The sequence below is a fragment of the Cebidichthys violaceus genome, unplaced genomic scaffold, assembly GCF_023349555.1.
Source record: "Cebidichthys violaceus isolate CVI_PGR_0920_01 unplaced genomic scaffold, fCebVio1.0.p SCAF_42, whole genome shotgun sequence".
Taxonomy (NCBI): Eukaryota; Metazoa; Chordata; class Actinopteri; order Perciformes; family Stichaeidae; genus Cebidichthys; species Cebidichthys violaceus.
The window spans coordinates 887,687-911,749 of NW_027176617.1; the positions used below are offsets into that span (position 1 = coordinate 887,687).

The following is a 24,063-nucleotide window of genomic DNA, read 5'->3' on the forward strand; positions in this document are numbered from 1 at the left end:
TGCAAGGAGTGTTGTCTGCTGCTGTGGCTGGGCTTCTCTCTGGGTTTTTGTATTCTTTTTTTATGCATTTGGGGCGTGAGCAGATGGCTGTCGGCAACATTCCCTGTGTGCGTGTGTGTGTGCGTGCGTATGGTGGGGGGGTTACATGGTTACATGGGCACAGCACTGTGCACAAGCAGGATCTATGTGGACCATGTCTGTCAGACACTGTCCACACAAACACTCACCTCCCCCCTCTACAGATAGTTTGTCACAGGCAGGGCAAGGGCAAGCGTAAGTGGTGCTCTACATTACCACCGCCACATCCATCACGACTTCACATCAAAATTGCTGTGACAAACTGCCCCAGAAGCCAGCATTATTTCTGGCCATACAGTGCTGCTGCATATTTGAGGACCGGCAGCTATTTCGAGGTTTGCAAGATAAGGGGAATACTTCTGAGCGAGGAACATTTTGTCTTCCATCACTCTCAGAGGGTTGAGGATGAAGCCAGGTGATATTAAAAAGACGTGTGCTAGGATTTGGGGTGAGGTTATGATGTTTGGGGAAAAAGGATTTCATGAAATGTGTGGCAGCTCATTAAAGATTGTGAGGATTTGAAATGTAATCAGTAACACATTTCTGTGAAAACATCTGTTGAGAAGTCAGTTTCCCCACCGATACTAATTACTTTAGGCTGCTAAAATCCAACAAGGTTGAAAGAAAGTTCAGTTAAAGCAAACAAGGACAGGGGTTGACTCAGTAGTACAAAGTATCCTGAGCTATACATTAGATACTAGATTAGATACAAACCATTAAAGCAATAGTTTAAATACTTTTACTTACATTGAAAATATAGAGAAACTATTAATCCATACATTTTCAAAAAAGGAGCGTTTTTAAAATATATGTAAATAAAAAAGTAAGTAAGTTGGAAAAGAAAATCAGAAACCAAACATTTTTAACAAAGTCTGACAGGTTTTATTTTCTCTCTCATAAATAACACTGAACAAGCGTAGTACAGCGATAAATATCAATATTTATACACTGTAAAATTCTCTGTATTACAAAATACAGTATATGTGTAATGCACTTGATACAGATGGGAAGTATTGCATTTCATAGCACCAAACGAGACCCTTAACGTGACCCTTAACGTGACCCTTTAAGTTTATGATATCACATTTTACTCCTTAACAGTCCAGTTGTGTGTGCAGTTACATCCCAGATTCAGGTCTTGTGTGGGTGTCTATGAAATATACTTCCCTTAGGAATCAGTTGTTGCATAACTACATCTAAGTTAAATAGAGCCCACCTAGGAGGAACCAAAGCCTTTACTGTAAAACTGCTCATCTTCACACAATGTCAAGTTTTCAAAATCCCAGTTGACAGACTAAAATATTATGAAATGTGTCCATGGTGATCGGTCCAGTTTCATGACCTCGATTTTTGTATTAGACATGGTATAGTGTCCACTTCTTTTTCACTTCTGAGCAGAACGGGCTTCATCAAATCACACTTTGTTTGGAGGGCAGACACTTCCTAAAAAAACATCCCTGCTGTCAAGTGAAAGCTTTGTGTATTTACAGAAAAAATAATTTCCATTCCTTTAATAAAATGAGAAACAGAGAGTTGTGAGTAGATTCTATAAACCTCGCAGCCATAAAATGTTCTCACCTCCCTCTACGTAAACTTTCAATTCAAGTAGAAAACTGGAAAATGCGACTGGGTTGGATTCAGAAGATTTTCATGTGACGGGAGTGAGGTTCATCGCTTATAAGCGATGAACAGGTTTAGGGACTCTCCAAAGAAGGTGCTACAGATCTCAACAAGCTGTTCTGATCACATTTTTTTGTATTTCTTCCACATAATTGGCAGCTTATAATGTCCGTCAGAGGCAGCGGGAGGTAATAGGCAGGTTGAACACTGAAACATAAACCTGGGAATATTAATACTCAACCTTACTGAGAAACACAAATTAACTAAAAACTCAAATGCAGTTTCAAGAGATACACACATGTTAAAGAGAAGAGATCATTAACATCGGGGAGTAAACAGCTATTCCCAACAGATCGTACTGGTAGGACTTCTATCATATATTTTTGCTTTTGACTTTCAAACATTATTGCTGAATGTGGACATGATGGGGCCATTTCAACCAACATTTAGCATGAAAATAACTCTACAGCTTTTAAGAGGACTGACAGCATGGAATGTGTCGGGCAAACATTAAATCTGGCTTTTAAGAAAGAAAGAAAACAGTACGAAAATTAATAAACAAAATGTTTTGCCAGCATTACAAATATAGGGATATAGATCAATATTTCATATAGGAGCCCTTATAATTCCTCATCCAGACTTTGTCTGAGGAGCAGCATCACAATAATTCATGTAAAAATAAAAAAATATTATCACATTCATCACTTTGTGTCCATGTTGTGTTTGATTGTCGGCTTCTGAGACACATCACTTTCAACTTTACCAACCAAACCCCTTCCAAGTTTAACTTATCTGTATGAAATATCTGAAGTGGACTATGTCACAGAACCTACAGCATGAGAGCTTTGTTGTATTAAGAACCTAAACACAAAAGTTGTTCACAGATCATTTCTATAATTACCAGCATTATTAAGTAATACAATAAAGGATAAGTCACATGTAGCCTCAGCTCAGGTGGGGCCAAAGTCACGGCGTCTGATAAGCTTTATCAAATTATGGCACATACAAAATAAAAGCCTCTTTATCTCATAGCTTACTCGTCTATAATGCAAGTGAACCTTTAAATAAACAGAGTCAGGTTAGTGTTATTTTGATGCATGAGTGCATTTCGGATTAGTTTGGTTTCAGCACTGAAATAGGACATTCATGCCATTTTGTCACCGTTTTTTGATGCATTGCACAGAATTGTCAAAACTACCGTCTTAAGCAAAACCTATGTGATAATCAAAATGAATAGCCAAATAAAATGTTAAAACAAAACTAATGTAAAATCAAGCAAAAAATGAATTATAAGCATTGAGAGAAAAGCTTGACATCTCGGTTTGAGCTCAACATGGTAATCGTTCTGTAGCAGAACATGTGGCCGTGCTACAGAGGAGCCGATCACACTTCATCTTTCCTGGCAGAAACATTCCTGAGTTTCCTGCTGTGAATTCTGCTCTCCTCCCCAGATGCTTTTATCAAAACTGCAGAAACGCCAAAAATGATCTCTGGGCAGAAGAGGCCAATTCAGCTGATGTGGTCGTAAGCTCGATGAGAGCCCACCCCCCCCTCTCCATAGTCCAAAAATAAGACACTTAAAAAATGAACTGGACTAAAAAGCCAAATCTTTCAAAAATATTAATAAGGCCCTTATTATTTGTAGTGTGAATAAGCTATGGATGAATAGAATAAATAAGATGTAGTATGAAAGAAAAGGTGCATAGGTTGGCATTCTTTTGACACTGAAATGGAAAAACAATTCCTTGGTTCTGTAGAAAGCTCCAGATTGCACATTCATAGTGTTAGCAGGCAGTTAGTGCCTAGCTATTGTTTTTAATGACTCACTTACTCACTCGGCCACCTCTAATACCTCTAAACATCATCATCTCATTGACATCTCTTGTAAGAATAGGCTAAGAAGTACCTTAATCAAAAGAAGAAAAAAAAAAAACTCCCGAGATGGCGTACCGCAAACCTACTTCCCTCAGCACCGTTTCTTCAAAAGGTGAAGGTCCCACACTTCTAAAAGATACAAAAGATGTATGCTTTCGTGGTTTTCACACGCTGGTGGTCAGAATAGGTTGTTGGAAAACTATAAACCAGCAACACATTTCAGACACCGTCTAAACTCAGCGGGTTACCTTAAGTTCTTCAATGTTGCAAGTCTTACGAGCTACTGTTCGTGTTCACACGACATTAATGCAGTTCCCACTGCCTGCTGTCGCCCTCTTGCTGCAGTAGGTGAAGCCACTGTGATTGGTGGAGGAGCCATTCATGTGTGACGACTTCAGCTCCATCTGACAGGCGGCGATGGCTGCGTTGAGCTCTACCTGTGCCCGGTGCACAACATAGAACATTAGGCCGATGCTGATGATGATCTGCAGGAGGACAGAGGAGGAAGTCACGATCCACACGGCTGCACACAGCAGTCGTTTCCATTACCATAGTTTTCAACACAAAAAAGAAATGTATCCAAACATTGCCTGTATGAAGCTAAAAAGCTAACTAGGCATCTGAGACAGATGTTGTTGGGTAGGAATGCACTGATCCAGCGTCTCGTACTAATTTGTCAAATCAGTGTCTGACAATCTGACACCAATGCTCTCTTATTCCCAAATATAATATCTGTAGGCTAGACAGCAAAGTCAATCAGTTTAATTTAAAGCATAGTTTGACATTTTGGCAAATAGACTCAAATAAGAAGAACATTACAAGTCTTCTTGATGAATATGAAGGTACTTACGGTCAGCTTGGCACAAAGACTGGAAACAGCTTCCCTGGCCAAGATTTAGTTTGTTTCTGTATTTGTAATTGAATAAATACATGTTTGTATGTATGATGAAGAGATAACTGGGCTCCTGTAGATGGAGTTTCCCACCACCAGTGTTAGAAAAGGCTTTTGCGTGATTAAGGCCAGTTGTCAATTTGGAGCAACAGCTTTCCGTTCCGCATAAGACACCGATACCTAGTTAATCTTAAGCTGACTCTTGACCTCTGAGCCCTGTGAACTTGTCGGATGTTGCAGTATGAAACAGCCCATGATGCCTGAGCAGTTGTGGAGGTTTAAATGAAGCTTGAACAGGTGTTGGAGATGTGGGGACAGCTTCAAATGACCTTTGTGTGAGCTGAACAGAAGTGTGGGCATATTTTGCATATCTACATCAGGCTTAGTATTCCTCTCTAGACGTTTACGTAACTTAAGACTTAAGGGAGCAGCAGATGTCTTGTGCACTAGGATAAGGCTCGACAGGCATGGTAGACATGTGTATTTTCAATATAAGTGAGGTGAAAAAAATAACTGCTCCACCTGCTAAACATGTCACTAATTTGGAGGGTCAAACCAAGACGCTCTACTAAACACTGACTTTTAAAAGACCAAATCTAGGGTTGTTTCAGGACATTTAGAAGTTAGTATCTCCAGATTTGAAGTATTATCACCATCAGCTCACCTGCAGGCTGAACACAAAGTAGCCGCTGACGCTCTGCTCAGCAATGACGTCCTCCATGGTGCGAAGCGTGGTGCCCAGATAGGAGTTGAGAAGCTGAGTGGGCAACAAGCCCACAGAGGAGGCCACCAGGTAGTTTGGCAAGGACACGTCTGTGATCTTAAAAAGAAGAAACATCTTTAAAAAAAATCATATTAGCACAAAATAAGTATCTCTATGCATTCGTATTTAAGACTAGGGTTGAAGGTTAAAAGCATTTCCTGAACCGTTTCAGATGAATGAAATGATTCATTTGCTTGTGGAGTCAAAGTCCTTGCCACCCCTTGTTGAATATGTTTAGGTTTCTTTCAACAATGAAAAATAACACAAGACTTGACATTCACAGAGCTAAAACTAAAGCTGAATAACTACCGCACTGTTTTGTACATTCAAATTTGTTTATACCATTAGAGAGTAGATAAAAGTTTAAACACATGTCAAAAGCTTTGAAGTTTAAAAAACACAGAAAGATTCAAATTGTTGCCATTTTTCACCAACCTGCTATTTAACATAGTTACGTTATTTTACAAAGGGTGTAAATCATTTGTTTAAAGAATTAAATATATGTATAGAAATTATAGGAACTATACAATGTCATTTTAGGGAAAAGTTGATGCAAGTGTATTCATATTGAGACACACAAAAACAAATCTCAAAGTACAAGCACTATCTTGTGTATTTTCCTTGGACTACGACATATCTCAGTGCAACCCTCTAACTATAACCACGGGTCTGCGTAGCCGTCACATTGATGAGGTGATGACATAAGCCAACATGTGAGGATGTGACCTTGGCACTGTGACAGATAGCGGTGTGTCAGGCTCCGTGGTGTGTTGCTGCATGACGCCGCCTGGTCCAAAATGCTATTATTCTAGATCCGGCCAAAAAGTGTCTCTTCGCTTTGTTGAATCCTAAACCCTCTCCTGTTATCACACAAGCCTGGATTACAATTCATAGGACACTGAGAGCATCAACGGCCGGTTAATCAAGCTCATGACATCACAGTTTGTCCACACCCTGTGTCGACACAATCAAAACGCCTTCAGGTGATCTCAGCGACATGACATGTGAGCCTACAAGAGCTGTTGAAGAAGAAAAGCATTCTTTCTCTCAGCCATCATTCTCCAGTAGTGACACAGACACCCTTTGAAGTCTCTTCCCACCCAGGCATCTAGCGTATGCAGCTGCATTACATAGGACCAGGGAATACGGGGTCAGATCAGTCTCAATAATTGCAAATGCACACAGAAAGACTCACAAATGCAAACAGAAAAATTCACAAATGCGCACAGAACAATTCACAAATATATTCGATTTACAAATAAATTTGACTTACAAATGCACGCAGAACGATTCACAAATACATTCCAATGCACACATAAATAAATTACGATTTATATATATATATGTTACAAAAAAAAAATCAAATATATTTCTGCATTTGAGTCTTTCTGTGTGCATTTGCAATTATTGATGAGCCCTTCCCCCATACAGGGAAGGGCTCATCAGTACCAGTCAGTACAGTTTTAGAACCATGCAGAGTTCCAACTGAACCACATACTCCTTTGTGCAAGCCTGTGCATCAAGATAATCTGGAAATTCAAGTGAAAAAACACCACATCCTAGGCTTGACCTGATTTATTCAGAGCAGCGGCAATACAGGGCTGAGTTTGTGCTCGTAAACAAAATAGGAAGTAGAGTGTCTTGAATGCACAGTCAATTTCAGGATTGCTACTATGATGTTGTTTCCCCTTTTTATGTGGACTTGCACTGGGTTTACCCTTTGTAGTGAAGGGTGAAGACCAGGGCATAACTAAAGGCTTTGTCTGTAGTTTGGGTTCACACATGAGAAAACAAATGAAGGAATTTCCTTATCGGCTCATCATGACGGCAGAGGAATGGAGTCAGGCCAGTGAGCAGTGACACTGCTCTGGATTAGGGACCTGACTATCACCACTTTGTCCACAAAAGGATTCACAAACATTGTTCCTGAGCCGTCCCATTGTTTTGCTAACTACTGCAGTCTTGGTGTCGTTTTATGTTACCCGCTATAATGTAGCACCATCCACTTCAGCAGAAAGAAGCATGGGGGGGGGGGGGGGGGGTGTGAAATGTAGCCGCATCCACAGAAAGTGCTTACCAAGGGCAGAGCGGACAACACATAACTCCACCATGAGCCAGCTCGGGACTAGAAGTACCCACCCACGGTTTGTTTCACCTTTTACTGTGGAGAATGAGATACAACATAAGATGCAATTTCAGCAAGGCTTGATAACGAGCTGGTTTTAAACCCACGCAGGCTGGGACGTGAACATGTAGCAGAGGAGGGAGTCAAACGGGGGGGGGGGGGGATTCAGCTTATTGGCCTGCTTCTGTCACGACCGGCTAAACTCCCCACTGAAGGCTCCTCTCTGACCTTCACTTCTCCAGCAGGAAAGAAGAAAAAAAAAGTTTCACACTGAGGTTTGTGTGTGAGGAGTCAACGGCTTGATTTTTGTATTTTCTGCAGTCCGACTGGCCTTGACTGATGGTTTACATGTTAAACATGCAATAATAAAAGCATCACTTTCTAATTTGTCATTAAACTTGTTCGCAAACATTTGCTTATTTACACATCCAGCAGTTACAGAGGAGCTACGACACTCTTTTAGTGTTTCTGTCCACCTGGTGAGTCTAATACTGACTCTCTCTTATTTCTGGCACTGTAGCTTCCAAATGCTCGATGTTGTGAGAGCGATGAAAGTAAATGAAATGAGGCCAAACCTTTGCCCAGAATGCAGGTGGATTAGTTAAAAAAAATTTAAAAAAAATTAAAAAAACGATAAATATGTAAACCTAAAACGTGTCAAAGGGAGCAATCTCAAAAGTCATCACAATGAGTCAAACACAGTCAGGCTGCATTTTCAAACACAAACAGCTGTCATAAATTGAAACTAACCAACGGAAATATATATTTGAGCTGGCACACAACCAAACATGACCCACTTTTCTAGCAGCCATCCTTTCTCATAAGTGTTTGTCTGCTTTCCCCAGAGCAAGCAGAAGCAAAAAATAGTATTTTACAAGGCTGTCAATTAGCCAGCCTTTTAATTTAATCCTTGCAAACTGATTGCGGAGCACCAATAATGCCAGTGACAGTGGTAGACGCTGGTCAACACAGTGTAAACCGTGTGTCCCTTTGACTGTGACAGCTCGTTTCCACCTCTGCAAAGTGGAACAGTAAGTTCACTGTTGTGACAACGGTTAAAGCTACATCCAGGATCCTTGCACAATTCAGATACTGCAACCTTTGCACAGAGCGCTATGTCCCACCCACGGAGCCAAAAGTATGAGCAGATGACAAACAGAAGCTGTTAAAGTCAGTCAGACAAAAAAAAGAAACCTGCTAGGCTAGAATGTCTTGTTCAAATATTTTACAGGTGAACTGCTGACTATAGCCTGGGCCAATTACAGAAGAATCATTCACTTTTAACTTCACAAACTGTCTTTCAGCTGAGAGCTCGAATCCTAAATTCACTTCACAGCAGTATCTCCAGTGTACCCCTCACACACCGGCCTGAAAAACAAGAAGAATAAACTTCTTAAATTCTCAATTTAAAAACGTCAACACCATAACAATGGAAGAATGCACTTGCATTCAGACTTATCCAAATTAACTAAAAAATAAATGCTCCCTGGTTAAAATAACTCCCCACTGTCCGACTCTACCGTCACAGCTGATTTAGAGATTCTTCCTATTGGTCAATGTACAAGTGCAGCACAAACGTTTACTGCCTGCAATGCCTCTTGTTCCTACAGTCAGCTGATTCCTGGGATTATCTCACCTCACTGTTGCCTAATGAATACTTTTACTTATCTTATCTTAGTCATAAATATTGAGCAACTTGCTCCAGTGACAACCGCTTAGAGCTACCACGAATAATCAAATAATAGATTATCTCATCGACAAAATAATGAATTGGCAACTATTTTGATAATTGATTAATGCCTTTGTTTGTCAGAGGTGATACTAAATTGAATATATTTTGTCGGATACAACAAGAAATCTGAATACATCTCCATCAGCTGTGTGAAATAACAGGATTTTGTTTTATTATTGTAAAGACAAAAATTATTGATCAGGATAAATCGATAATGCAAAATGTAAATTTAAGACAAAACCATTTTCTAACATGTAGCAGGACTTTTAAGCTGTTTGTTTGTACAATACCATTTAATCATGATTTAGAAAAGTAATAAATTGTACAGATAAACATATTGTTCTCTTTACAATAACTTATAACAAAAAGATTTAGGAAAAAGCAGCCCAACATGCTAGCATACTACAATTAGAGTAAGGCATCAAAACTCTCAACAGGAATCTGCTCTCCACCTCTGCAATGACACCGAATCCATTTCCCCAAAATAATTACTACACTTGTGAAACATTTCTCATTTCTGTCAACAGAGACGTCTGATGTATCGACTAATTTGGGAGGCTGTAGAGGTATTATTGTTTTGGTTTACATCAGTCTGGACAAAGTTTCTAATATTTTGCACCTGTATGCATGTAAATAAGGGTAGACAGAGCATTAAAAACTGCTTTTTAAGATGATGAAATCAAATGCAAAAGTTCTACCAACTATAGCCTCAAAATCTAGCAGAGATGGGTCAAAACGGCTCCGACAGAGTCAAAAATATTTTTAAAGCGTTGCACAAAGTGAGGGTTTATTGTAGGGTGGTTAGTGTGTGTATAGTGAGCTGTCAAAAGCCAAAGTCAAATACCCAAGACATGTCTCAGTAAATCAGTAACCCAGAAAGCATTCTGTAACGTGCAATAACTGTGCTTGTGAATCTCACTTACGTCTTCTTCATTTCATCCTCTTCCAGCCTCAGGCCTGTGCATCAACTCCTTTATGCTTTTAGCTATAAATGCCTTTCAAGCGGCCCTCTTCGCATTCAATTCTGGATGTTTGTGCTACTGATGGTTTCTGCCTTCAACACTATTCTGATTCTCTTATTGCCAGATATTTTTTCCCCCATAAACACAGTGCAATATTCAAAACAGCTGAAGTTAAGGGGAATGGAAACGTCACTATTCACTCACACAGAATCTATGAATTCAGCTGCTTTCTGCCGTGTTCATAGTTATAAACAAGATGTTGTTTAAGTAGGATGAATTCCAATTTAACTGGAAGAAACTGGACATTTTTCCTTTTATGCTGAAACATGGCTACGTTATATTTTAGTAATTGTAAAGTAATACACTGGTTGAGAAGAGTCAATTTGACCAGCCTCAGAGAATATGTGCTTGCATATTGATAAAAAAAAACAACTGCACGCAGAATCTGAAATCAATTTTTTCCATAGATGGACGTTTCATCCCAGCCGGATCTTCTGTCAGATCGAAATGTTCGTTTGTGCGGATGTATATAATGCCGTGCACATTAACAAACTGTAACTCTGCACTACTTGCTTGAACAGAAGATACAATCTGGCAACACACGTTCCTGTTGTGCAAAACTACATTTTCTTCACTTTTGCAGCCTTAGTATTTCACAATCTAGTGTGAACAACCGTACGAATATTATTTAGGAGACAGGCTAATGTAAGACAATTAGGCTATGTGAAGGGATTCAATCTGAAAATGAGACACAAGTGAGGCCCTTCCAGATGTGAGAGAGATTGTATGACCTGGTGAGAGACGGTGGTTAGTGCTAGTTTGCAGAAGTATGGCTTTAAATTCCCTGGAGATCGAATGCCTGAAGGGCTAAATAAAACCGAGTCCACCCTCAGGTTGGTATTCTTCATTAATCATTCAATTACAGCGCGCATAACAGTTTTCATGTTGCATGACCTCCCAGCTGATTTCCTACAATACAGTAACACATCCCTCAAAGTTTTCACCCTTTGGAAGGTATCAATGAGTTGACTGAGACGGGTTATCACCAAAAATAAATTATTCATGCCATGTATGGAGGTCAAGGGCCTGAGGTAAAGTGTAGGAGAGCAGCTTGAAGCAATATCCTGATACTGCTTAGCTTCATAATGTAGGTCACACGGTGTTTGTTGCCTTGACCAATGACGTCAGATTTACCTGACAGGAAAGAAAATGATTTATTCTACATTATGTTAACATCACCAGATCATTATCGAGTTCAGAAAAAAATATTGCTCCACGTATGAAAACCCAAACTAGGACTTTAAATGTGATACTGATAGTTCGGACTGATAAAATAATTGATGTCCTGAGGCAACAATATAATTAATTTCCTCTATCTTCAAGAGGAATTTCCTTCCTCTGGGGACTGGCCTCATATTTTCTTTCCTGCTATTAGACTGTGGTCTGCCTTGAATAGGGAAGTTGCGGGTCACTTGTGATTTCTACTTGTGGTAGATTGGCCGAGCAATAAGAGAAGCATTTACTTGGTTTGGTTCTCATGACTGCAATGATTTGTTGAACAGTTCAGCGGCATGTTAATGAGCTCTCCTCCTGGCTGGTTCTATGCTGCGACCCCTTCTGCTTAAACCCATATGAGTTTACAATGGACACTATATGACCATGGCTGGCAAATGTGCTTCTAACCTGAAAAGGAAAAGCTGGCAATAGTGTTTTCATACTCACCGAGAAAACTGCATTTTGGAGCCCAAACGGTATGGGGGTGAGTCTCGCTAAGGCCACAACTTTGAGTCCACTTCCTCCCTCCACCACTCGAATGACAGCACTGAGCTGCTCACTGTTCCCAACCTTGTTCAGCACCCACTCAGTCAATAGGCGTTTACATACCAGGTGTGCCACAAAGGTCCCTATTAAAACTCCCACCATAACTAGTCCCATGCCCAGCACAAAGCCGTAGAGGTAGCCAGCTGCCACATTAAGAACAATATATCCCCATCCACATGGGAACGACACGATAATCAAACCGACTATAAACAGCAAGGCTCCAACGAGGCTGTCCAAGCTCTCCACCCAGAGCAGGAGGTCCTTGAGGTATTGCCGAACCAGTGCAACTGAGGAGAAGCACACAGCGGTCAGGATGCACGCCAGCAGGGCGCTCTTGAAGCAAAAGGTGGTGATGCAGCATGGGTGTCTGAACTCCCCACTGTTGCTGAAGGACATTCCTCCCGTGTCACTGATAACCTCGGGGTCTCCATCTGACTTCCCTGTGCCAGCCCCTGTCTCGTCAAAGGCGCTGCATATCAGGATGTCAATCTTGTCACAGTCATCTGTGGCGGTCTTCTGCAGCCAGCGGTTCAGCTGGATCTGCGCCTTACCCACTGCATGCTTGACAAGCTTGGTGAACAGCTGCACAGTCGTGGGCCCCGACATTGACATGTTGGCCCCCTAAATTACGCTCTGGGGGACCCAACAGAGAGGCTCAGATGAGCTGTCCGATCTGGAGACAGCTGTGGCGTTTGAGGTTTCCAGACAAGAGTCTTTTTAAATCCAGCGCAAGTCCATGTTGAGCAATATCAATGTGTTGAGCTTCAACAGAGACATGTGTCCGCGAACTTCAAGAGAGCGACCGTGTGGTGAGACATACAGATGAAATCCGTCACTCACCTTGGCCATTACACGAATTGTCCAACGTAACGGTGTTTATCTTGGGTACACTAACTGGACAACGTGCCAGTCCAAACACTTATAAGTGCCCGTTGTGTGGTCTCTGTGTGAAACACTCTCCATATTCAGAGCTGCAGCCCCTCAGCTCAGGACAGAGTAGAGTCACTGGACGGACGGAGCAGCGAAACTGAGCGTAAACAATCCGCTTCTTCTTTGGACTTTAGTCGGAAATGGTGCAAGAACATCAACTTTTATGACTCCTCCCGCGTTGCCATACAGCTAATAACGATAACGCTCTAGCATGAATCAACGCACGGCTAACTTACTCCTGTGGTTAGCTAGATGGCGTTAGCTCGCAGCGTTAATAAAGTCCACCGTTGCATTTCAGAGACGGAGCCCGCCGCTAGCCTCCTGCTCATACGCTGCTCTCGTACAACACAGCGACGAATAAAACGCAGAAGAAGAAAACAGTTTACTCTTCCTCTGGTGGCTGGCTGGTGTTGGTTTTCTCGTCGCCTTCCTTCCACACTAGAAACTGCGGCTATTGACGCTGTTGAAGCTATTCATAACACCACTGTTTGTGTCCCAGAATGCCAAGTGATCCCAGCACCACGTGATCAACCCCGTTTGACTTTCCCATCCAATCAGAGCGCTCCGATTATCATCGCGAGATTTTCGCAGGGTTTTTTTTACGACCGAATTATGGTTGTTTTGGATCAATTATCAATTATGATTGGCTTCTGCTGTCAGCCACTGCTACCACACATGCAGAACAAACTGCTATCATTTAGATTAGATTATTATTGTAATAAATAGGACAAAAAAATCAAACCACACAGTTTATCAATTATTTTACTTATTTATTAAAGTAGCAATAGCACAATATACAATATACAATATATATATATATATATATATATATATATATATATATATATATATATATATATATATATATACAGAATATATATATAACAATATTCAACAGGGATTTTGATATATCTTATAAAAGTAGATTTTTCACGCTGGTTTACCCTTTAACAAAGCATCATATTTTATAAATGTATGTTTTGTTCTTAATCTGAAAATGTTACTTGTGAGATAAAGGTATTAAAAAGTAAAGTAAAGAAATGCAGGCTACATATTTACTTTAACTGTTAGGAAGGATATATGTTGGTAAACTATGTTGATAATTAGCAGTCTTGGAAAAAGTACACACATTCTTTACCCGGGTAAAAGTAATACCACAATGTCCAAATACTCCATTACAAGTAAAAGTCTTGCAGTTTTACTTAAGTAAAAGAATGAACAAAATGTACTTAGTCTACTAAAAGTAGACTAAGTACATAACTAAGTACATAACTAAGTTATATTATATATAATCACTATGTTATCATATAATTCATATTATTGGATTATAGTTACAAGTTAACATGTAGGCAGCATCTTAGTTTTGGAGGTGGATGAGATGGAGCAAATGTTAATGTAAGCTACTGTTGGGTTGTTTAGTACATCATAATCCATAGGCTGCTCATATGGTGATCAGCTGAACCATAGCTGTGAAATAAACAAGTACAGTATAATACTGTTCTAAAATATAGTAAAGCAGAGCAAGAAGTATAAAATAGCACAAAATAGAAATACAAAGTAAAGTAGCATCTCAGAATGTTTAGGCTTCTTAAGAACAGTACTATGTAATGTAGGCCTACTTGTTGTATGTATAATCATTTATGGAAATCATATCACACTTACACAATTTAATTCATACATTTTTTATTTAAAAAAGCAGGATTTCTAGTAGGCAATAGAGTGTGCATACAGTATAATATAGTAGCCTGAGGGGAATTTCCTTGCTTGGCATGCTCCCCATAAATGCATAATGAGAGGAGTGAAGCAGACAATATGTGCATTCATGCATCTACCACCGCTCACCGCCTGGCTCTCCCAGCTGTGGATAAGTGAAGTTATTTGGTAGTAGTCCTCAAAGAACTTTCTGTCGCCTCCACTTTCTTCTTAGGCTTTCATTTTGAATTCATATGTAGATGTGGATAGACAAAGATTTCATTGAATGCTTCACATTCACAGATGCTTGTAGTTAGTTTGTCAATATAGTGAGATTGACTGTTGTTGTAGCCTAACACTAACACTCCACTAGATGGAACTGTTACACAATTTTACAACCAAACCAAGTACCTTACAGGGTTTATTTATGAATTGGATTATTGCACTATTGTGGAAAAATTTACCAGGTTTTATTGTTTCACAAGTAAAGCTTTTGTTTGTTTCTTTTGGTGTTTCTCACTAAAGTGTATTATCCTAATTCACTCTTCCACATTGATGAAGGTTTTGCAAAAATATATTTGTAATGCTTTGTATGGGGCTGTAAATGTTACAACTTGATCAATTAAATCAATACAAAAATAAATAAGGTGCAACTAGAAGTGCCATATCAACTAAAATCCAACCAGGTGAACTTTCAGGCGCAGCACATGTACATTTGGAAACCCTTAGAGCTACAGTTAGTTCTTATCTTTTTGTTTAACAAGATGTCAAAAATTGTTGCTGTATCACATTTTATATGACTACCATGGGGAGCGATGTCACAAACGACTCTTTAATTCGAGCTGAAATTAACTTTTGCCTGGCCTGCCTTTGTATCTTTTAACAAAAGCTTCTATAGTTCTATATCAAGCATTCTTTTCTGGGCACTATATGCTATTTGTGCTTCTCATTTGGCTGTAGCCACAGTAGACATATAAACTGAAAACAGACAAATTATATTTTTCAATGATCTGTCTGTGGAAGGTAATTATCCTGTGTACCACAATGGTATAGTGTGAAACACAATTAGCATTTGATTGACACTTTGCTTGCTCCAACGGGGACTCATCATAGCAGCAGCTGAGGCAAGTACCGCGCTGTCAAGACCGACAGAGACAGCCAGTACATGGCAGGAAGTGTCGTGGTTTAGCTTTCACAATAAAAACACAAAGATTCAGCCAAGTATCGGTGTGTAAGAGTAATGCAAAGAATAGCCTAAAAAGTAACCACAGAATAATTTCGATCATATTTGACTACTTTTTTACCTACTTGTTTCATTGCATTGTACGGAGTAATAATAAATGGTTGAATTATGAAATTTTAATCCGGAAGTTATGTGCTTTATTCCGGCTGACTTGACTGCATCAGAGTTCTGGACCGCGATAAGCAGTCGCTCTTTCTGACCATTGGCTTGATCAGATAAGAGGTTCAAGCGGACACATTCCTCAGCAGTTTACAACTGAAGCTACATTTTGAAAGATGGATTGTTCAGAGGAGGTTCAGTCTGTGTCTGAGGAGCCCAGAGCTCAAATGGAGATTAAAAAAGGAATGTCGATTTTCATAGATGTAAGTACTGTAAAACATGTTTTAATCATTACTTTTTTGAAGAAAAAAAAAAATGTATTTCATCTCCACTATTATTGCAAAAACTTGAGCATAATGCAGGGATATATTTTTATTTTTATTTTTTTTACAAATTATCTAGATAATAATCTATTGCCTGTAGTAGCAGAAAAAAAGGAAAACAACTATCATGCTTCACAGATTTTCTTATTGTTTGATTTTTCTATTGCATTTGAAGAAAGAGATGCAATTTACTTTTTAAATCTATGTTTCAGTGATATTATTGGTTATAGGTTAGAGGATTTTGGACCAAAGTTAATGAATCCCCAAATGCATGCAGGGTACGGGTTCCTTTTTACAGAATGAATACATTTGACATGGCTGACCTTTAATTTGGCTTCATGATGTCAGGATTTCAAAGGCTTGCAATCCATTTTGATGTCAGTGTTCAAAACCAAATACCAAGTTAATGAAATGTTAGAAGTCTCCTTGGTTTGACAAACGTTAGGGTGTTATTCATAAGGAGAAACATAGCTGAATTAGACAAAAGATAATATTGATATACAGAACTTTTTGAATCTAAAAATGTTTTTTAAAGTGTTGAAGAATTCCATAAGAATTCCAAACACTTGTAGTTCTCCCTCAGATGATAATAATATGAAAATTAAATAAGATATATGAATTGCAGTAATGATCTTCCTGTAGTGCTTTGCCTCCCGTGTATCACAGCACTGCATTCTACCTCTGCACCACCTAATTATATTCCTCCCCATTCCTCCACTCTTTCATTCGCTCGTGATGTCTTAACGATAAACCTGTTGGATGCCTTCACTGTTTGACAGAGACAGGGGAGGATGCACACATGGGAACCAAGAGTTATTAAAGGTGGAATTTGCCGCATAACATCAAATATGTCACTGATGTTGAATAGGTGCTCTGCAGGGAATGAAACCTCTGCTTGTCATTGAGTTGGCTGTCAGAGTGTATGCTTCTGTTGTTTCCAGACATCTCCTATAGATTTTGCCTTAGCCGGGTGTGAGTCATTAAAACACGCTGACTCCAAACAGTTGTTTCAGCCTGGAGCAGGTTAGATGTGATGTGTCTCCATGTGTGTTTTTCTTTATGATTATGATGCTGCTGTGGTGCCAGATTTTCACTGAAGGAAAAAAGGACCATCAGACTTCAGAATTCATTCATTTTAATCGTTAGATGTAAAAGATAACTTGACGAGATGAGATGACACGAGATGACACGAGATGACACGAGATCACACAAGATGAGATGAGATGAGATGAGATGAGATGAGATGAGATGAGATGAGATGATTAGACCCAGCTGGAATTTTCAATGTGAGCTGGTCAGATCTGAAGGACCAAATCTAATCAGTCCACAATTTCCAAATGATTTCCAATAGTAGAATGTGCATGAAAGTACCTTTCATGCAAATTAGTTAATAAGAATAGAAAGAGCAGTTGTCAGGTAGAAGAGTTTGGAAAGCAGAAAAAAGTAGGGCTACAACTAACGATTATGTGTCATCATTGATTAATCTACCGATTCAATGTTTGTTCAATAAAACATCAGAAAACCATACATTTTCTTAATTGTTTTTTAACCAGCAGCCCAGAAGCAAAATATAGTAATTTAACTATAATTTGAGACAGAAACAGCAAATTCTCAGCATAAACTGTTAAATGTTTGGCATTCATGCTTAAAAAACGTCTTTATTAATCACTTATCAATATAGAATGAAGGCATGGAGAAGTGATGATTGATTGTTCTAACTTTATACATTTTCCCCTTGTTTATGTGTGTGTGTGTGTGTGTGTGTGTGTGTGTGTGTGTGTGTGTGTGTGTGTGTGTGTGTGTGTGTGTGTGTGTGTGTGTGTGTGTGTGTCTATGTGTGTGTTATTTGTTGACCTGAGAGGCAAGACATACAAGGCATACAATTACCTTGCAGAGACAAATATAGTTGCAGTTAATTTAATTGATTGATCATAGAAATTAGAGATGGACATTAGATGACAAAAACCTATATGCTGAGATAGAATGAGAAGGAGTTTACAGGTTGGGGACGGCAGAAGAGGCAACAAAGTGTGATTAACAGGACAATTAGAACAAATTATGTAAGTCAGAACACCCAACAGACTGCCAAGTGCTAGAAGAATGTGGGTGGATATATTAGGATTATTGTTACTCCTTTGTAGCACAGAGTTTAAGTCCCACAAACATAGAAGAATGGCATTTTGAACTTTAGATCTTGCACATTCATTGTTATGCTGTCAGATTTAGCCTACAGTGGAAGCCTATAAATAGACACATGTTCTAATTCTTCTTCACCAGTTTAAGTTTAAACCCAATAAGAAGAGAAAGAGGGCTGAGCTATTTTGAGGTGGTTCGAGCCTTTTTAAGCTGATGTTGTCGTTGCCACTCTGCCTTTCATCTCATCTGGACTCTGGGACAGCACTATCAATAATTTAATGACACACTGCTTTTGAGTGTGTGATCGATGATCCCCCCCCCCCCACACACACACACACACACACACACATACGCGCTGTATACCTTTGATGATATTACTCCTTTTTCCCTTTTCTCTTTACAGATTTTACGGAGAGCTGATAAAAACGGTAAATAGTGTCTTTGGCATTTCTTCAACCTTTCTTTCTTGTGTGTGAAAACCTACTTTCTCAATGAAATTCAGATCATGACTCTCTGCTGATATACTCTGTCAGTTTCCATGGAAACAGGAAACTGACCATGGCCACTGAGGTTCAGTTTCAGAGCATTGATGAAGAAAAACGTAAAAAAAAAAAAATTGTACCAGTTCAACATTCCTATCATGGCAGTTCACGATTAATGACTAAGAGGTACAGCTGGAGGTCTACAGCTAATTAAGCATTAGTCTGGATCCAGGACATTTCTATCTTTTATTGCACACTTGCTCTGCATTGTCAGAATGTTCTACATTTATATATAGTAAAAAAATTAAATAAACTGCCTTTACACTATAGTAATAACATTTTTAATTACTTGAAATAAATCACAAAGATAACATATAGTTTTATGTTCTAAAAGCTTTTTCCAGTATGCCTGTGTATACATTATTTAAATAACTTGAATTCAATTATTTAGATTATAGCTCTGAACACAATTAAATTAAAAGCATAGATACAATTGTTTTTTCTTTGCTGAAAGAAGGAAACAAGATGCCTCTATAAATCACTTATGATGATATTTTGTTAAATGCTTATTTGCTTATTTGCTTTGTTGCCTAGATGAGAAGATCGGTATCATTCATGTCTGTACAGTAAATGTGAGCTAAGTGCTAGGTTTAGCTTTAAATGTAAACAAATCACAGTTTCACAGGAGGTTATGTGCTGGACAGTATTTGTTGACCAGGGCCAGAAACTTCCTGAAGTCTCTAGTTGCCTTGCAACTGTTCCCTACCAAGAAGTAGTCCGACATTTATCACCCTCTGAAACAGTGAATTATTGTTTTTACACTTTACTTTTCACTGATTGAACGAACAAAATATAAAGTGTTAATTAGTGAGCTTTAGAGGTCGTGACAGATTTTTTTAACATTTGGACTGAACCAGGCTAGCTGTTTCCATTGTTTATGCTAAGCTAAGCCAACTGGCTGCTGGCTGTAGCTTCATATGTAGTGTACAGAGGGTGGAATGAATCTTCTCATCTAACTACAAGAAAATCAAATATAAAATATTTATTCTTGTGTACAAATAATTTTGTTATTTGTTATTGGGGAAAAAAAGTATGAGCTGGCGTTCCTCATAACTGTGTGTGCAGTGGGTATGTGTGCTTGGTCTGCTTGTTATCTCCCTGATAATCAGGCACCAGATTTATTTTAGAAGTGAAGATTTAATCAAATGCAACAACTTTACCGCAAATTTTCTCTGAGCATGAAGATTGCACTTAAAACTAATTTTCACACTGTAGTATTGCAGCATCAAACCTTGGCATGGCAAGTCGTATTCTTCACCTACTCTTGTTTGCTGTGGAAGAGTGGAGTAAAGTCGGGGGGGGGGGCACTTATAAAATCAAACACAAGTTCAACACCATAAAAATGTCTTTAGGGACCTACTCAAATGACCACCTGTGGGTCCAGGGGACAATCACTGATGGCATAAAGTGTTTATAATTGTTATAATAGTTTACTGAAGAACACCTATTAACACTTTAATATCCTAAAAGTGTGATGTAATAAAAACAAAAACAGGATTGTTTTCCCTATTCCCACTTTTATTCAAATACAAACAATATTGCTGCCTCAACAAATACAAATATCTCTCTGACATCCCTGCTATACAGCTTATTTAAATATATTGTTTTTTCATTAATGGCACTGAAATTCAAATAAAAGCATAGACACACTCTCAGAAAGAAATCTTTATTCAAAGGAGACAAATGTCTTTATGGATCACTTTATCTTGATGCACAGTCTGCCTAAGTTTGTGCTTGGGACATGAAGTACACTTTGACACGGGTTTGTCAGATGCATATATCCTACAGCTTTGCGATGGGACCACCATTTGTGTGTATGACTGCACATGACAGCTTCTCTTTGTGTCAAGTTAACACGTGTCGTAGAATATAACCCTGCTGACACACGGGCTATGTTCATTTCTGGTATCAAACGGTCAAAACACATACATTTGAGTGTTTTAAATTACGGAACAAACTGAAGTCTTGTTTTGTTAAACATTTTGATAGAGACCCTGCATGAAATCAAAAAATTATTTTCTCTACCCGCAAAAAGTGGCTAATCAGAATTAATTATTCACATGGCATGATATGCTTCATTATTCATTAAATGTCTGTCCCTCGCTGTGAATGGTTTTGTCATGCAGCATAATGAGAAGTCATCCCACATGTTTGTTTTTAGTGTTAGTGCGAACAGCACCAATTGTATGTCAGGTCCATTCCAAGATTATTTCTGAGCTCATTGAGTGAGTCACTGTGCGCTTGATTTGTGTATATTTGCCTTTGATCATCTCTCTTGTTCACATAGTGACATGACAGACATACTGAACATCACTTCCTGAGCAGCAGGTCAGCAGTGAACATTTAAAGATCAGCCACCTCATGTCACACAAACAGACAGAATCTACTTTTGCCAGAACTGTGTGGAGAAAATATGTCGGCTTGTGTTTGATCATATTCATTTTGCTGCAGGATATTCAATTTGGGGCTCTTCATTTTGAAATTGTATTTTCACTATTTTCATGAATATTTCACATAGCTTGGGCCTTTTTATTCTAAAGACTTGCAAAGACTCAAAGCATAACAATGACTGATTGTTTAGGACTACCATCAAGTTGGTCTCATGGAACAAATGGTGATGACCCTTCAGTGTTGTTTACTATGATAATAACAAGGAAGAATGCTGCACTGTGGAGTTTCTTTGTTAAGTTTTATTACTTCCTTTTCCGCTGTGAATGGAGTTTTATCTATATACGCTTGATGCCATCTTTTGCTGATTCAGCCCCTGCAGTTTATAACATGCTGCATCTTATCTGTGTTATCTCAAGTCACCCTCAGTTTCATCAGCTCAAGGGGTGGACTTAAATTATTCATTTAAAGTTAGTACACCTATTTCCTTATGGAATGTTGATGAATTAAATATGTGCTACTGACATCCTTTAAATCTTTTCACCTCCATGATGCATTTCATTACATGTTTTATGTCCAACAGACAAATACCAGAATGCTCATTTGACCCAAAACTAGTTTTAGGATTGAGGAATCATTTAGAAAATGGCCACCTCATCTCACAGGATGCTGCAGTCCTGACTGAGCTGTACTGACACTGTGTTGATAAGCTGCATTTGTGCTCCATCCCCAGATGATGGAAAGTTGTCCTTTGATGAATTCAAAGCCTACTTCTCTGATGGAGTCTTGACAGCTGAGGAACTACAGGAGCTCTTCCACACAATTGACACTCATAACACAGAGTAAGTCCATTCATTACTCTATTTGTTATTGTTGTGTTCCATGGAGGACAAAATTAAAATGTGGATGATGGAGGAGAGGTAGATGACGATGCTGTTTGGAAATAATGGAACTGTAGTTGCAGCTTTTGGCCATTTGGTCTGTAAGGTATCTTTATATTTACTCCTGTTCCACTGAATTACATCCAACTTTCTTGTGAAAACCCAGTGTACTCCAGGAATCAGATAAAACTTCCTGCTATAAAAATACTATATATTAATATTAAAGTCCACTTTCACTAAGTTACATCTTTAACCAATATCAGTCCTGATCATAACTTCCAAATATTCAAAGATTTTAAGAATGTTAACCCTTTAACCCTTTATTCATTAGTTAATAATTTTATTTAAAATTTGTTGAGATCCCACAATTTCCTAAGGTACCACAAATGTCAAATTGAATTACAACGAAATGTATATAAAAAGATGCTCAACATGGGGAGGCTCTTTAAGATTTTAGACTATTTGAATTCATCATCATTTTGCAGCATCACCAAGAGGTTATTTGTTTGTTTTATAACTTTAAAGCTGCTCAGGTAAATTAGCTTTAAATATTTAATGTTTGGGTTGATCATTTAGTACAGTAACTACTGACCAGTTAAAATGTTTATAGAAGCCATCTACTCTGCCTTATTTGTACGAGTTCAGTCTGTGTTTGTGACAGTATTCAGAAACCTAACACGGTAATTTCAAAAGAATATATTTCTGTTGTAATGATAATTGCAGGCATTTATTGTATCTATGTTTTAAGTTGTTCACCAGCAGTACATTGTTTTTTAAAGATGAGTACTATCAACCTGGATGTATGTATATGAGACATGGCAGTAAAAAAGACAATTCTATTTGTGTCTTTATTGAATGCAAGCAATTTTTAGTTTACTTTCAATTCCACCAGTAAAGTTTATTAAATAAAATCACATTCTGAAATATTGACTTCTGCTCTTTGATGGTTGTTACAATAAGATTAAATGCTTTTGTTTATGCATTTCATACAGACACACTGACTACAGGGTGCCATGTGTGTCAGTATCAGACGCCAAGGGGCATGAAAACGTGTCGGTATTTGACACCTGCAAATGACAAAAGACTGGTTCAGCAGGGCTGAACAATTCAACTGAATGCAAACTAAAATTAAACATCTCTGGCCTTACACATAAACATATTTTTCCTACATGAAACCATAATCTCTCAATAAAAAAGGCCTGTGTTTTTCTAGCTTCCTTTCTAGAATGAGAGATTATTTTGTAATCAAAAGAGTGTGTACTGTAGACTGCATGAATAAACTGGTCTTTCTGGCAGTGTCTTCAAATGGCTACTCCTGCTTCAGAGTTCTTTATGGTGTTAGACACACACTGTGGCGTGCCTCAGGAATCAATTTTAAGGTCTTTTATGTTTTCATAAACGTGTTTCTCATTGCTGATGTGATCAGGAGTCATGATTTTTAATTCCACAGGTTTATTAATACAGCTGATTGAATGTGGGAGAGAGAATTATGAGACATTACAGTCATGCTGATGAGAAATGTTGTAATTTGTAATCCTCATCATCCTCATCATGAGTGTGATTTACCTGAGTTAGCCACTAAGCTTTATTAACAATAATAGAGCTAGATATTTCATATACTTATGTCTTCAGCTGCCATCACCTGACATATCGTCATCATCGCAGACACCATCACTCTGCTATCTGCTAAATCACAGAGAACTTCAATGGACTCTGTGTTTAACCAAAACAAATGTGCCTCATTCTGTGTTCATTTCACAGATGGTAAAGTTGTTAGGAAGTAATTTTGAAGTCTCAAATTAAATCCTGTATTAATTAAAGAATGAGTCACTAAGCTGCAATGTCTGCGTAACAGGCTGGTGAAGCTGCTCAGGTTGATGTTGCACACTGAAAGATTATTCAATACCTCACATAAAAAAAACAGATATTGCATGTAGTTTGTAAATGCAGACATTTTCATT

At 38.5% G+C, this 24,063-nt stretch overlaps 2 protein-coding genes across 2 annotated transcripts in view; one reads left to right on the top strand and one right to left on the bottom strand.

The window, feature by feature from the left end:
* Positions 1 to 937: 937 nt before the first annotated feature.
* On the bottom strand, positions 938 to 13,283 carry tmem64 (transmembrane protein 64). Its single transcript, XM_068728570.1, has 3 exons — positions 11,770 to 13,283; positions 5,130 to 5,285; positions 938 to 4,058 (listed from the first exon to the last, which is right to left on the bottom strand). Exons 1-3 carry the CDS (start codon positions 12,478 to 12,480, stop codon positions 3,867 to 3,869), a joined length of 1,059 nt encoding a protein of 352 aa, XP_068584671.1. The 5' UTR covers positions 12,481 to 13,283; the 3' UTR covers positions 938 to 3,866.
* A 2,656-nt stretch (positions 13,284 to 15,939) lies between these two features.
* Positions 15,940 to 24,063, top strand: part of necab1 (N-terminal EF-hand calcium binding protein 1) — a 28,091-nt gene continuing 19,967 nt past the window's right edge. Inside the window, exons 1-3 of the mRNA XM_068728624.1 lie at positions 15,940 to 16,095; positions 18,695 to 18,719; positions 21,955 to 22,063. Coding sequence (XP_068584725.1) covers positions 16,009 to 16,095; positions 18,695 to 18,719; positions 21,955 to 22,063 — 221 coding nt within the window. The 5' untranslated portion in view covers positions 15,940 to 16,008. The remainder of the gene's footprint in view (positions 16,096 to 18,694; positions 18,720 to 21,954; positions 22,064 to 24,063) is intronic.

Bases quoted from the DNA above. Each gene is read 5' to 3' on its own strand.
- tmem64 (XM_068728570.1), bottom strand. From the start codon at position 12,480: ATGTCAATGTCGGGGCCCACGACTGTGCAGCTGTTCACCAAGCTTGTC. The intron at 5,286-11,769 runs GTGAGTATGAAA...CTTCTTTTTAAG, and splicing joins TCCAAAATGCAGTTTTCTCG to ATCACAGACGTGTCCTTGCC. The intron at 4,059-5,129 runs GTGAGCTGATGG...GTCCTCCTGCAG, and splicing joins ACTTTGTGTTCAGCCTGCAG to ATCATCATCAGCATCGGCCT.